Source organism: Lynx canadensis, chromosome D3 (assembly GCF_007474595.2).
Source record: "Lynx canadensis isolate LIC74 chromosome D3, mLynCan4.pri.v2, whole genome shotgun sequence".
Taxonomy (NCBI): domain Eukaryota; kingdom Metazoa; phylum Chordata; class Mammalia; order Carnivora; family Felidae; genus Lynx; species Lynx canadensis.
Window position 1 is genome coordinate 79,788,990 of NC_044314.2, and position 15,121 is coordinate 79,804,110.

Here is a 15,121-nt window from a genome sequence, read left to right on the forward strand (position 1 = left end):
TCAAAGAGGATGGCGGTGGGACCACTAGACCCCAGGATAATGGTGGGACGTAGAGGTGGAAAAGGCAAGACTGGGAGGCCCCAAGGGCACGGTGGTACCAAGGAGATCCCAAGGCTCAAGGGCAAGGCCTGAGGAGGTGGTCTGCAATAGAAGGACAGGCCAGGGTAAGGAGGGGTCCAGAGCCCACGTGGCAGGGGAGAGGTGGTCAGAGGTGAGTTGGGCACTGGGAGACGTGAAACCAAGTGGCCTCACCATCCCAAAGAGAACTCGGGAGTTGGGGGGTGATTCGGAGGTGACCAGTGGATGCTTCGGGTCAGAGGCTTGGCGTTCTGGCAGCCCCCTAGTCAAGAGTGGGGCATTTGGTTCAGGATGTCATCTTAGAACACTGGTGCTTCTGAGCAGGAAAAGCGCAAGTGATTGAGGAAGGGACAGAGGGGACTGGCCAGCCCCAGGGGCACCGTGATCTGGTGAGAAGTTACTAGCTGCCCCATCTCCCAGCAATTAGGTCTTTGGGGGGGAGACTGTGGACTCCATGTTGGATTTCTGACTCTCACGTCTGCCTCTCAGATGTAGTGCCAGTGCCAGAGACGCCGACCCGGGCGCCCCAGGTCATCCTGCATCCGGTGACCTCGAATCCAATGTAAGTGGAACAGAGACCTCCTTCTCCTGTCCTGGGTCTTCAGTCTGCTCAGGGTCACTGTCTTCTGTCTTCCTGGTCCTGGAATTGATGGGGCGGGATACTGAGGGAGAGAGAGACACGGGGAATGACTCAAGGAGAGGGAGAGGATGACAGCCTCCCTCAGCCTAGGCCCAACAAGTCGTCTGTGCTTTGTGTCCTGACCCTGCTTGTCAAGTGTGATTTCCAGGGGCTGGACCGTTTCCTCAGGGTCCCCAGACTTTTCTATGATCAGAAAGCTAACTTTCGGTAATAGCTAGAACTTAATGAAAGAACGGTCATTCTACGTCATTGTCCCTCCCTTTATTTATTTATTTTTTTTTTATTTAAAATTTTTTTTTTCAACGTTTATCTATTTTTGGGACAGAGAGAGACAGAGCATGAACGGGGGGAGGGGCAGAGAGAGAGGGAGACACAGAATCGGAAACAGGCTCCAGGCTCCGAGCCATCAGCCCAGAGCCCGACGCGGGGCTCGAACTCACGGACCGCGAGATCGTGACCTGGCTGAAGTCGGACGCTCAACCGATCAGCAAACTACAGTCTATGGGACAAATCCTGTTTGCCCCTTGTTTTTATAAATAAGGTTTTATTGGGTGGCTTAGTCGGTTGAGTGTCTGTCTTCGGCTCAGGTCATGATCTCATGGTGAATTTGAGCCCCGCGTCGGGCTCTGTGCTGACAGCTCGGAGCCTGGAGCCGCTTCAGATTCTGTCTCCCTCTCTCTCTGCCCCTCCCTCACTCACACTCTGTCTCTCTCTCTCTCAGAAATAAATAAACATTAAAAAAAATTATAAGTAAAGTTTTATTGCAACACAACCATGCCCATTTGTTTACGACATACTATCTCTGGTGGCTCTCAGACTACAGCACAGTTGAATCGTTCCCAACAGAGACCATACGGCCTGCAAAGTCTAAAAGATTTACTCTCTGGCCCTTTACAGACCAAGTTTTCTGGCCCCTGGTTTATACCATTATAAAAATAATACAAACTAATTTTGGGAAATGTGGACTGTTCTGTAAAAAAACAAAAAAACAAACAGGGAAACTAATCACTCATAATCATATCACCCTTAGAATTTTGATGTGTGCTCTGTCTCTCGTGTTTTTATATACTTGTGACTCATGATATATGCCCTTTCCAGCCTGCTTTGTTATCCCTTAAAAAAGCTATAGCATTGCATTTTTCATATGATCTCAGACTCTTCATAGACCTTGGTCTCCATGGCTGTAAAATACTGTTATCGATGTAGAACAATGGCCTTAACCATTTCCCTCTTGCCAGATCTCCTATCTTCCCATAGTTCACTGTTGTAAACAGCACTACAGTGAACGTCTCTGTACGTGGCACCTTTGGCGTCCTTGGGACACACACTCTCTTTCTCGGTGGGGTATTGTTTGTGCAGCCGCAGTGAAACCACCTTCCTTGACTTAACTTCTTCGGCCGGTGGCCCAAGCGTAGGGCATGCTGGAGACCTAATTTCGATCCGACCGGTTTTCCCAACTCACACTTTTGCCCATTTGGTTGTTCCTCCGGCTCCCCCTAACTGCTGCGCCCTTCCTGCCCCATGTTACGGACTTTGTTAAAGACCCAGGTGGTACATCCGTGAAATCAAGGGGGCAGCAGTTTGCCAGGGAGATGGTGCTGACTTCCAGCTCCGGGTCGTTCCTCTGCTGCACATAAGCCAATTCCACAATGTGTGCAAGACGAACTCCGGGTTATTAACTGGCAGTCGGGGAGCGCCCGCGAAATACGGCGTCGGTAGCTGCTTGCGGTCTGCTTAAAAGTGCATGGAGTGACGGCCACTAACACTTCACAGGAAGAAGTAATTTAATCGCCCAGTGACTATAATCACGCCTTGATGCAGACAGAGGAAGGCTGCCTGGTTTGTTGTTGGGTGAGGAGGGACTCCAGCTGCCTTGTTCCACCTGGATCTCCCCAAAATGCCAAGTTCCCGGCAGATGTTCCCAGGGCCGGCCGGGCCGTAAATGATTTGTTGATAGGAAAGCAGAGGGCACTTTGTGACCCACCCTTCTCTCCCCCTTTCGTTCTTGCAGCCTCTCAGACTCCCTCTGGCCAAGAGCCCCTCCCGGAAGTGGGTTGGCTCTGTCTGCAGGGTCAGCAGCCTCTTGGGGTCTCAGGGTTAGGAGAGCGGTGGCCCCTCAAGTGAGGGGGTGGGTAGGGGCCCCTGCTAAGCTTCCAGAGGTGTTCATTGTGATTCCTTCCTGCCGCCGGTTCTGTGCCTTCAGCAGCCCAGTTACAGTCTCCCCACTGCACTCCGTAAACACATACACCTCCTCTACTCCGAAAACACACCCCCGGAAACACCTCTAACGCACACTGTCCCCCACGTCCCCGTCACATGCCATGTGCTCCAACACTCCGCTCACACCCCAGTACGTACCCAGCTGTCAACACACGGTGAGCCCCCCACATCCCCCACGGGGTACACCCAACTCACGTGTGCCCAGAACAACCCCTGCACAGAGCACATCCCATAATACCCACGCAGTACCCAATCTATACTTAGTACTCACACACGCAAACACACTGATCCCTCCCCAGCCCTGCACTCAGCCTGCGCCCACGCTCAGAACAGCTGCAGCTCACGAGCTCAAGACTGCATCACACTCGCGCACGGACCCAAGCATACGCGCGCGCGTGCTCCCACCTGTGTCTTCCAGTCCTTCCAGATACGGTTTTGTTCGTTCTCACTCCACGCATCCCGGTTCACCGTGATTGGCAACATCCAACCAACTCAAACACTGCGAGTTTTCAAACCACATCCCATAATCTCTCCGGGGAATTTCCATCGTGCTCCGTCTGTTCAGTTCATGCCTGACTTTTGGCCCATGTCACTTTCAGCCTTCCTGCACGATATCTCCGTACTTGCTTTCGTCCCTTCGGTAGTAACGTAATAGTCCCCAAAGTCAGGAGCCACGCAGGTCTCCCCCACTATCCGAAAGTAGAGCATTCCTGCAAAGCCTTTCATAAGCCAACATGGTGTCATGCGAAGACGCGATTATCATTCATTTATAATGCAAAAATTGGCGGGTGTCCCCAGACCTGAGAACTTCCTCCCTTAGGCTTCTCTGATCCCTTAGGACACATCTTGCTAACGGATGCACAAAATAAATCGAGATAAAGCACAGATGCTCATGGATACTGCTCAAAGGTGTGGAGGCTTGAGGCTGAGATGCTGAGGGTAGTGCCCAGGGAAGGAGCTTGGAGGCATCACTCACACTGCTCAGGGTGCCCGCTGCCTCCGTAATGGCTCGCGGCAAAGCAAAAGCTGAAGGCAACTTTCGCTTGTCACCCTTTTCCACAAAAGCAAAAGTCTTGGAATTTCTTTTGGTCAGCAAAACAGACACCAGTGTAGATCTTTCATAAAAGCAAAGCGGCATGGTGCTGACTTTCAAAAAGCAGGGGGTGGGGGGGGGGGGTACCTGTAATCCCGAACGCTAAGGTTCTTCCAGAAGATTCCGAACCCGAGTGAACGTTAGAGGTCTCGTTCATTCTTTCCTAGCGCACACCCAGAGTTCTGAGGATTCTTCCACCCGTGGCATTAGGCCAGTTTATAAGGAAGCTGCTAGATTAGTGGAAACCAAAGCAAGAAAGAAAAATGAGCCCCGAGCAGCCCAGAAAGTCTGTTGAAAACCGTGTCCTTGTCCTCACTTCTTCATGGTGACGTTATGGATTAGTTTCGACAACAAGTGTTGAAGTGGATTTTGAGATGAAGGCTTGATGGCCAGGGCTTCCCGTTCAAGGACTCTTGATACGCGGCTAAACAATACACAGACCTACCTTTTCACGCGAGGGTCACATCTATTTTTCTTTTCTTTAAAGCTTGGAAGGAAATCCATTACTTCAAATTGAACTGGAGCCAACCTCAGAGGTGAGATTTGGAGAGAGTGATGCACCTGTTTCCCTGGGGTTGCCCAGCGCTTGGCAGAGCCGATGGATGTCTTTAATGACGCGGAGGGCTTGGGGCGGCGGGCGGTGGGGTGGCCCTGTTTTTGATGGACGTTCTAACAAGCGGGGGCCCCTCCCGGCACCAAGCCTAATGGGCCGTTATACGGTGCGCATCACGGAAAAGCTAGCTGTGCAGACGTTGGCAAGAGATTTACAGTCTTAGCGGAAAAATCGGCCTAGGGCCAGGTGAGTACCAAGGGGGATGTGCCCCACTGCCTTCCAAAGAACACGTGGGAGGAGGCAGAGTCCTGGGGACACCGAGCCTGGCAGGCTTTTGAGAATGGTCTGGGGCTTCTTCTCATCCGCCAGAACTTCTGGAGGAATAAACGAAGTGTCCCGGGTAAGAACCATGGACTCCTCAGCCCTGCGGGTGTGCCCCGAACTGAAAGGAATAGAGCCAGGGTTTCCAGAGAAAACCAGGCCCTTTCGGCAGGTATTGTGGTCGTTGAAAAATTATCCCTGGGGAAGCCAGTGTTTCCTGTGTTGTTTCTCCTGAGTGGGCCGCGAGGGGCAAGTTTGCTCAGGTTTGGGCTCAGGAAGACCAGCGGCCAGCCAAAGGGCCACTGCCTCAGGCTGCTTTAATCAGCCCCCAAGCCTCTGGGAATCCCCACTGGCTGGGGTGCCTGCTGCTACCTCACTGGAGCTAAAGAAGCCGTGGGGCAGGACACTCCCAGCCCCCATGCTGGGAAGGTGGGTCCCTGGCCCCTGAGCGGCTAATGATCGTGGTGGTCACCCCTAAGTGTCCGGGGGCCCTGTGGGTGTGCTGGATAAAAATGCGAATTTCTGGCCCTGGCCTGCTGCTTTCTGATTGAGCAGCTCTGGGTGGGGCCCAGGAATCTGCATTTTCCCAGGAAGCCCAGTCGCTGTTGCATACAGGTGGTCAGGTCTGTGCAAGGAACTTAACAGCCTTTCGTGTCATTGGAAACCTCACACCATCCCCAGGGGCAGATTTTATCAGCTCCGCTTTATGACGGGGGGGGGGGGGAAGGAAGTGTCAGAGAAGTCCCGTGGCTTGCGCAAAGTCACACAGAGGCCAGATTTCCGCTCGTTTCTTCTGATTGTTAAGCCCATCCTATCGGCCAGCCTCTCTGCCCTCACGGCTGCATAGGAAGCCCAGGTGTCTGGCCCGTGCAGAGTAGCTGTGACCTCTCCCTTTTTCTGACTCATCCATTCCAAATTCCCCGGGGGAAATAAAAAAGGCACTCTCCATTGAGGATCGTCACATGTTGTGTGCAGACAGCTGAGGCACACGTAGTTTAGCCTGTTGCCTTTATCACACACGCGTAAGGAGACAAGCCAAAACATCACGGTAGAATAGGAGGGCGTTGGATATTAGGAGTTGAGACACCTGAGGTTTAACCCTAGCTCTGCCTGGCTGTGTGATAGAGAGCCGGGCATCTCCCAGGGTGACCAGTCAACTCTGTTTGCTGGGACTGAAGGACTTCCCAAGGGGACTTTAAGTAATCTCTGCACCCAGTGTGGGGCTCCAGCTTACAACCTTGAGATCAAGAATCACATGCTGTACTGACTGAGCCTGTCAGGTGCCCCCACCAAGGGGACTTTCAGTGCCCAGACCAGGGAAGTCCCAGCAAACCGGAATGGGTGGCCCCCTAGCATTTCTCTTCCATGAACCTCAGTTTCCCCCTTAGCACAGGAGCGTGGGATTACCACGATCTCCCTTTCAGCCCCTTCATTGTATACGATTCTAGACGAGAGTGGCCTGCACTAATAGGTCTGTGTGCACACCAGCCGAAAATGCACATAGAGACGTGTCCCAGTGGGACCCAGTGGGACCTCGTGGGAAGGCGGGGCAGCGTCAGGAGCCACTCTGACCGCTCTCCCCTTTCCGCCCACAGAATGAAGAGGGCCACGACGAGGCCGAGGAGTCGGAGGACGATTTTGAGGAGATGAACCTGTCCCTGCTCTCAGCCCGGAGCTTCCCACGCAAGGCCAGCCAGACCAGCATCTTCCTGCAGGAGTGGGACATCCCTTTTGAGCAGCTGGAGATTGGCGAGCTCATTGGAAAGGGCCGCTTCGGGCAGGTGTATCACGGCCGCTGGCATGGCGAGGTGGCCATCCGGCTGATCGACATCGAGAGGGATAATGAGGAACAGCTCAAGGCCTTCAAGCGGGAGGTGATGGCCTACAGGCAGACGCGGCATGAGAACGTGGTGCTCTTCATGGGTGCCTGCATGAGCCCACCCCACCTGGCCATCATCACCAGGTCAGTCCTGCCGGGGATCCCCACCCGTGGGTCCGTCCCCAGAGCTGCGCCTCTGGCAGAGTTGAGAAGTGGGGGTTTCCGGTTGACTCGTCGTCACGGTGAATGGAGCGTCTCCAGCTCTACCGATCATAATTGTGTGGTTCTAAGACTTGAGAGTCCAGGAAGTGCTTTTGATGGTAAAACTCTTTGGCAGAGCGGGGCCACGGGGAGAGCACTGAATGGAAGTTAGGAAAGTTGGTTCTAGATCCACCCCCCGCCCCCCGCCCGCCGTGCCCCGAGTGTTTGTGAAACGATATCGCCGAGACTCACTGTCTCCATGTGTAAATTGAACGGATTGGGCTAAATCGGAAGTCAGCAGACTTTTTCTTCTAAAGGGCCCAGTAGAGAATAGTTGTGGCTTTATGGGCCAGACAGTTTCTGTAGCAACTGCTCCACTCTGCCACTGTGGTGGGAAAGGAGCCCCAGACAAGATGTAAGTGGATGTACGTGGCCGGGTGCCAATAAAACTTTACTTACAAAAGCTGGATTTGGCCCTCGGTCCCTGCTGTGCCGATTCTGGACTAAGATTGTGACAGCTGTTACTCTGGCTTTCGTTAAAGCAGCAGATGACATGCGGAGAGCTTTACCATTGCTATCTTAAATATCCAGGGTCCGCGGTCGATACCTGCACAGAAGGGGTAATTAACAGAGAGCTGACATTAAGAAAACGTCAAATGATAGCAGCTTTCCTGAACTTGCTCTCTTCTAACCTCACCCAGTGACATGGGGCATTGGAAAAAAAAATAGCTTTGGTTTCAGTCGAACAGTTGTGAAACTATCCTTTGGTGTGTGTTTCACCTCTGGCTGCCGTTCTCCCGTTGCATCAGGACTGGCCACACCAGTGCTGTTCTTGGTATGGCCTGTGATGCCAGGAGTCACTTAGGAGCTGTCTGCTTCCCATTCTCAGCTCAAGCGATAAGATCTCAAACACGCAAGCCTCTCCTCTCGGCAGGTGCGTAGCAGGAGCTGTGAGCTCAGGGAAGAGCTGGTGTGTTTCGGGTCTGTTCCCTTGTGATACAGAGCATCCTTGAGTCCATTTATAAGATCTCAGTGGTCAGAAGAAAATGGGTTATTGTCTGTCATCATTGGTTATGCAGATGATGGATTGACTGGAACCCATGTGTCAGATGGTAAATGTTTTCAAAGGATTGGATTTCAGGAGATGGCTCTTCAGTCCTCCTTAGACCAGGGTAAAAATGGTCATCCTCCACTCTAAAAAGGACAGAAGAGGCTCTCAAATAACCAGCTCAGATCAGATTTAGGGGCTGAGCTGTTCCCATGAAGTGAGTGTATCAGCAAGCTTTTGCTGAGTAACAAATTACCGCCAACACTCAGAGTTTTCCTCTATTGTATGGACAGTTCTGTGCTGAGCCAGGCCCAGTAGCTGGGCTCTTGGATATGTCTGTGGTCAGCAGGCAGGTCAGACGGGGGGCTGGTCCTTCTCGGATGGCCTCATTCACATGTCTGCAGGTTGGCAGGTTATCAGCCGCCGTGCCCCGATTCTCTTCCTCATGGTCTCTTATCCCCCAACAGCTTAGCTTGGGCTCATTCCCATCGTGGTCTCAGGGTTCCAAGTGAAGGAAGAGGTCAGGCCCTGATGGGCAAGGGCCTTTCCCTCCTCTATCTGTGTTGCATTGGCTGACGCACATTGGCCAAACCAAGTTGCGTGGTCAACCTAGATTCCCAGCATGAAGAAACAGACTCTGCCTCTGCATGGGAGGATTTGCAATGTCACGTTACAGGGACATAGATGCAGGGAGGGGGACAGTTTGTGGCCACTTCTAAAACCTGCCACCACTCCTTTCCTCCTCTGTGATCTAGAATGTATCATTCTCGTGCAGAGCCCTTTACTTGGGGTGCATGCCGCTGGCCTTCTGCCCCACTGCTCCCACCAGTCCATCACCCCAAATTTCTCTCTGGTCAGCTCCTCACCTTCTGGCTTGTTAACTCCTCTTTTTTACATCCCCAAACTAAAAATTTGAAATCCACTGTCTCCTCTCCTTACCTGGCTCTTCTGAGAACCTCTCGCCTCCCGCCCTCTGACTTGCTTGGTGTTATTGGTGGATCCCAGTTCCCCGAGCCTCCCTCACCCCTTTCCCAAGGGCTGGCGAATTGGAAGTGGACAGATTCAGTTAGCAACCATCCTTGAAGAACGAGTGGTCATTATGAAAATGTGTCACTCATCCCGTAAGCCAGCTGCGTTTCTGGCCCTTTTCTATTATGTACAAACTCTGTGGCCCCCCCTCCCCCCCTCCCCGAGCGCCATAACTGCCTGCAGATTTCGCAAATAGCACAGCCTTTTCCTGGCACCGTGATAAAGACTCTGCAGCTTTGGGACATGTAATTGGTCTCTGAAGTGTTTTGGTATTTTGCGTGAAGAAGCCAGATGAGCCCCCAAGTGGCATTTATTCCATATTATTGTGTCATTACATATTTATCTTAGGGAGGGGCCCTGTGCATCCCTCTCTCCCATTTAGTACCGTCCACTTGTTGACCATCAGGTCTCTTCTCTGAACGTTCAGTTTGAAACCTGGTATTCGAGTAATTGGATTAATCACCTGCATCCGCATAATTGGCTGGCAGAGGTTGATGGTTGGACAATAGCCAACCAACTGGAACAGTTTTTGGACCCTGGATTTATTTTACAGAGAACATAAGACCAGATAATTACCTGGCATATTCCGGCTAAATTCACAATGGCGTGTTCTAGCCAATTACTTAGTAATTATCATCGAAGTTAACAAGTATTTCTAAGATTAGCTTCCTTGTAATGCGATGTGTATGGCTCTTGGGGAATGAGTAATAACCAACTAGTTACCCAATTGCTATACCCACAAATACAATTAGCCGCAGGATTGCTAAATCGTTTCACGATTGGGTCATTATGAGATTATTGCTAAAGCTATTGGCAGTCTGCGCCATCGCTCATTTTAAAAAGTCCAAATGGAATTTGAAAGCCGACAGAGTTGAATGAAAACACCTCCCATCGTTCTGCCTTGCTGCAGCGTTCCCCGGGCCTCAGTGTCCCCATCTGCTAATGAGGAGGTAGACATCGACGCTTGTGGCAGGGTCCCTCCGACTCTGACAAAATGCTTTGGTTCTCGGGGGATGGGCTGGTTTGAGAAGCAGCCTGGAACAGCTCTGGAGCAGGGCTTCTGGAAGTACGGTCCACCCGGGTCCCCTGCGTCAGAGCCAGCAAAGGGAAGAAGGTCTTTCAAATGCAGATGCCTGGGTGCTATACCTGTATTAGTTTCCCAGGGACATTGTGATTAGCACATACTTGGTGGCTTAAAATGACACACGTTTAGGGATGCCTGGGTGGCTCAGTGGGTTAAGCATCCTACTCTTGATTTCGGCTCAGGTCATGATCTCAGTTTGTGAGTTTGAGCCCCACGTGGGACTCTGTGCTGAGCCTGGAGTCTGCTTGGGATTTTCTCTCTCCCTCTGTCTCTGCTCCTCTCTCTTTCTCTCTCTCTCTCTCAAAATCAAATAGACATTTTTAAAACAACACACACTTATTGTTCTGCAGTTCTGAGATTGGAAATCCAGAGTGGGTCTCTAAAGTGAAGGGCTGTTCTCCTTTCTGGAGGCTCTGGAGTAGAACGTTTCCTTGTCTTTTGCAGCTTCTAGAAACATTCTTTGCATTCTTTGGCTCGTGGCCCCTTCCTCCATCTTCAAAGGCAGCATCGTAGCCTCTTCATGGTCACATAGCCTTCTTCATGGTCACAGGTCTCACTCTTACAAGGACACTTGTGATTGCATTTAGGACACAGCCACCCAGAGACACCTCTCATTTCAAGACTCTCAGCTTAAAATTTTGTTAATGTTTATTTATTTTTGAGAAAGAGACAGTGTGTGAGCTGGGGAAGGGACAGAGAGAGAGAGGGAGACACAGAATCCGAAGCAGGCTCCAGGCTCCCAGCTGTCAGCACAGAGCCCGACGCGGGGCTCAAACCCACGGACCGCGAGATCACTACCTGACCCGAAGTCGGACGCTTAACCAACAGAGCCACTCAGGCACCCCTCAAGACCCTCAATTAAAATCACATCTACAAAGTTCCTTCTGCAATATTGAGGTCACAGTTTCCAGGGATTAGAACCTGGATATCTTCAGGCTCCAGTTTTCAGTCTATCACATCACCTTGGACCTAGTGAGTCAAGTCTGTTTGTACGTTAACACTTTCTAACCAAGCCCCCCCCCCCCCCAGCCCATTCTAATCTAATATTTGGGAACCACACCGTAGGGAGTATTACCAGGGAGTACCTACTGTGTACCCAGCATAGTGCAGAGGGAAATGGAAACAGGGAAGTTTTTGAAACAAAAACCAAAACCAAAACCAAAACCAAAAATAGACCAGACAAAATTACAAAATAATCAGGATCTCGGTGGGAAGAAATTTATTTATCCGGTGGTGACAGGAACATGGACCAACCTACCTCAGTTGGGTGCCATGGAGACAAAACCAAAGCAAAACGCTACAATCGACGTCGCCAGGAGGGCCTCATTAGGGGGGGCCTGATCCCACTGAACCATCGGGGCCATGTTACAGATGTGGAAACTGAGGCCAAGAGAGGAAAGTGGGGCCAGGACAAGAGCACAGGTCTCTGTGAATGCACTGCACCGTCTGACAGCTTGCAAACCCCATCGTCCCCCAAAGCTTGTCCATTCAGTCATTCTTTCATTCACCAGATATTTAGTAAACACATTACGTAGCAGACACTTCTGTGGATGCGAGGGGATGATGGTGAGCAAGACAGATGTGGCCCTTGTTCTCAGAGTCCTGTCATTCTAGTGGGGGAGACAGACTATTGCTAAGTAGTAATGAGATCGTTTGAGTAGGATCATTTGAGTGTGTTGAAGGAAATAAACCAGAGCTGTGCCGCAGAGGGATGGGGGGACTGGAGTTATCTTAGGCGTGCATTGTGTGTGGGAGGATCCAGGCAGCCCCTCTGAAGAAGTGACATTTGGGCAGGGACCGGAGTGTGAGGAGCCAGCTGTGCAGACAGGGCAGGGCACACCCAGTGGAGGGAACAGCACGTGCAAAGGCCCGGGGGTAGAATGAGCAGGCTGTGCTTCCGACTGGAAACAAGACTGTGGTGGCAGAACATGGTAGAGAAGGACGAGAGGGTAGCTGGTGAGGAAGGAAGCTGGCGGGAGCCAGCCTGGGGCCAGGAGGGGTGCTCACGCCTGGTTGAGGCGGGCACTTTTTAAAATAATACCAATGCCTGCAACAGTCCCTCAGCCTCAGCTCTGTGACATTTATAGGGGTCTGGCCTGTGTGCTGTAGAATGGTTAGCAGGATCCCTGCCCCCTGCCCATGAGATACAATGGTACCAAGTCCCTAGTTGTGAGAACCGAAAATGTCTTCAGATATTGCCAGGTGTCCCCTGGGGCAAAGTCAGCCCCCAGTTGACAACCAGTGCCTGAGAGTCTCTGATTTAATTAGTCCGTATAGGCCTGGGGTTTCTGTACAAAACCTCCCCACATGACTCTTTCTGGCAGCTGGGAGACCCCCCCCCCCCCCGAGACCCTCTCCTGTAACGGCCTGGAACACTGGCGAGAGGTCTGGATTTTATGCTCAGGGAACCAGGTGGGTGGTGGGCCGGGGAAGGGGGAGGGGTGGAAAGGAACTGGTGTCTTCAAGGACAAATAAAACCTGAGAAACTCCCAAAATAGAGGGCGGGGGCCCAAGGGGAGTATTTTGACAGCCGCTGAGGCAACAAAAGCTCAAGGAAATGTCAATGTATCGCCCCGGCTTCCCGCTATGGTCAGAGCAGATGACTTCACCAGGCGCCAGCGTTCTTTCCCCGCAGCCCAGCCCGCTGCCCGCTGCCCGAGTGAGGCCAGACCAGACTGGGAAGCACTGGGTTGTGAGAAGCCCCGCGTGCATGGTTGCTGTTTTGAAGGGATGCACCAGCGGCGGGGGGAAGCCACCGCTAGGGAGGGAGAAGCCGCCCCCTTCTTCCCAGAAAGGTATCACAATGTCCCAAGGCCCTCATTAGCTCCCGCTGCAGCCCCTCCAGCCCCGTCTCTGGAAAGGAAGAGACGGTGAGCTTCGGGGGGCCGGGCAGAGACTACAGCTCCATCACATGGTTCCTTCCCTTGCACCTGCAGGAGGCACAGCTGATGCTCATGTCTGAAACCATTTCCCTGCTTGAGGGGCATTTATATTTAATGTGGATAAATGCAGAGCACCCAGAGTAAACCAAAAAAAAAAAAAAAAAAAAAAAAAAGCAGCAGATTCCACCAGCCTTCAGCAAGCGCTTCGCTTCGGGCCAGGCGCGGCGATCTTCTCCCATTTATGATTGTGCCCACTTAACAAGTGGGAAAACTGAGGTCAGACGGGCGCAGGGAGCCCCCTGCCCGGGTCATAGAACAAATAACTGAGAGACCCTGGAACGGAGCAAACGTGTATCTAAACATCAGGCCAGCGTGTTGCTTCTTTGCCCTGCCCTGCATCAGCCAGGGCAAAGGGAGTAGGCAAGAATCTATCGCGGGAGTTCGCCACCGCTGATCACATCACACTTACCTGGGGGACTTGGTAACCGTACGAGAGCGAGGCCCCATCTTAGTTCAACGAGCCAAAGCCTCTGTCTTTTTGATTACGTTCCGGAGGACGAGATACACCACAGTTTGAGAGCCGCTGGAGTTTTAAACTGGTTTCATTTCTTGTGGCTTGATTCTGTGTATGTACTGAAATGTCCTGTAAGTGCCGTGGGGCCAGCACACACACGCGCGCACACACACACACGCACGTCTTGCATATACACTCCATGTTACATACTTTCCCTCTCTTGCTCTTCATCTTACAAAACACAGTTACTCACTTGCTCGTTCCCTTCAAAAGACTCATTTTATTAACATCAGCAGTTCACTAAGTTCCCATAGCCCATAAGCCCCCCATCGCCCTCCTCCAATCTTTTTCTAGAATCCCCAAATTGTTTAAAGCCATGCTTCATAGTGTGTGGACCCCTGGCTAGCATCACCTGGGGACTTTTTAGAAAAGCAAATGTAAGGGGCGCCGGGGTGGCTAATGGTTAAGTGTCCCACTCTTGATTTCGGCTCAGGGCACGATCTCATGTTCAAGCCCTGCTTCGGGCTCCTCGCGGAGTATGGAGCTTGCTTGGGATTCCCTCTCTCTCTCTCCCTGTCTCTCTCTCTCTCTGCCCCTTTCCTCTGCTTGCTGTCTTACTCTGCAAGGGGGGAAAATTTGTTTAAAAAAAAAGAGAAAGAAAGGCAAATGTAAGATAAAGAATCCCCTTCCTCCCAACCGGAAGCTCTGGGGGTGGGTCCAGCTCTCTGGGTGTTAGGAAACCCTTCAGGACCCCCTTCCGTGCACTCGAGCTCAGAGCCATTGCTCTAAAGAAACAGGTTCCCACCTCCTACCCTGAGTGAGCAGACTTTTCTGCTGCCGAGAGCTGCACACCCCGATACCTCCTGCACCCTCACCGAGCGATTCTGCCAGGCGACACTAAGAGGTGAGCAGCTGGGTCCAGAAGAGGTGAGGGCCGGGAATGTCCCAAGGTGAAGACCAGCAGGGGCCTGACAGCCACCGATTAGCTTCAGTGCTAACGTGAGTTCACCGCCTTCCGCAGACACGTATGGGACCCTGGCTGAGTGCCAGACCACATGCTGGGTGCTCAGAACATAGTTCCTAGAGTTCATGCAGAGACTTTCCATTCCAGCTAAGGAGACTGTCAGTAACAAGTGAAACAGACAATGAAGTAAAATAATAAGGCATTGCATTAAGTGCTATGAGGGCCACAAACAGGGAAGGTTCAGAGTGACAGGAGGGGGTCAGAAGAGGTGTCTTAGAGGAGGTGACATTTAACTGAGACCTAATGGTGAGCAGCAGAGAAAGAGCAGTCCAGGCAGTGGTACAGCAGGTGCAAAGGTCCTGAGGTGGGAATGAGATGGGCACGTTTGTGGGCCAGAAGGAAGCAGGATGGTAGGAAAGGGGCTGCAGGGCCTCAAAAGTACGGATAAAGGTGTGGAGTTTATTCTGTTGCATCTGGAAGTCAATGAAAGATTTTAAACCAGAGTCACTCACATCCCCCACCCCACCCCCCCGGAAGTTTCCTGATGGCCTGGCTGCTTGCTGCCTCCTCTTGCACTGAGCTAGTTGGTTGGGTGTATCAGACTCATTTGCTTGAGAGCAGTGACAGCATCAGCCCAGCCCTGAAGGACACACACAGAGGAAACAGGACTCTGGG

The 15,121-nt window shown here is 52.0% G+C and overlaps 1 protein-coding gene across 1 annotated transcript in view; it reads left to right on the forward strand.

The window, feature by feature from the left end:
• Positions 1 to 15,121, forward strand: part of KSR2 (kinase suppressor of ras 2) — a 432,131-nt gene that overhangs the window by 366,158 nt on the left and 50,852 nt on the right. The window contains exons 13-15 of the mRNA XM_032595418.1: positions 568 to 640; positions 4,519 to 4,567; positions 6,501 to 6,868. Of these exons, the coding sequence (XP_032451309.1) occupies positions 568 to 640; positions 4,519 to 4,567; positions 6,501 to 6,868 (490 nt within the window). The remainder of the gene's footprint in view (positions 1 to 567; positions 641 to 4,518; positions 4,568 to 6,500; positions 6,869 to 15,121) is intronic.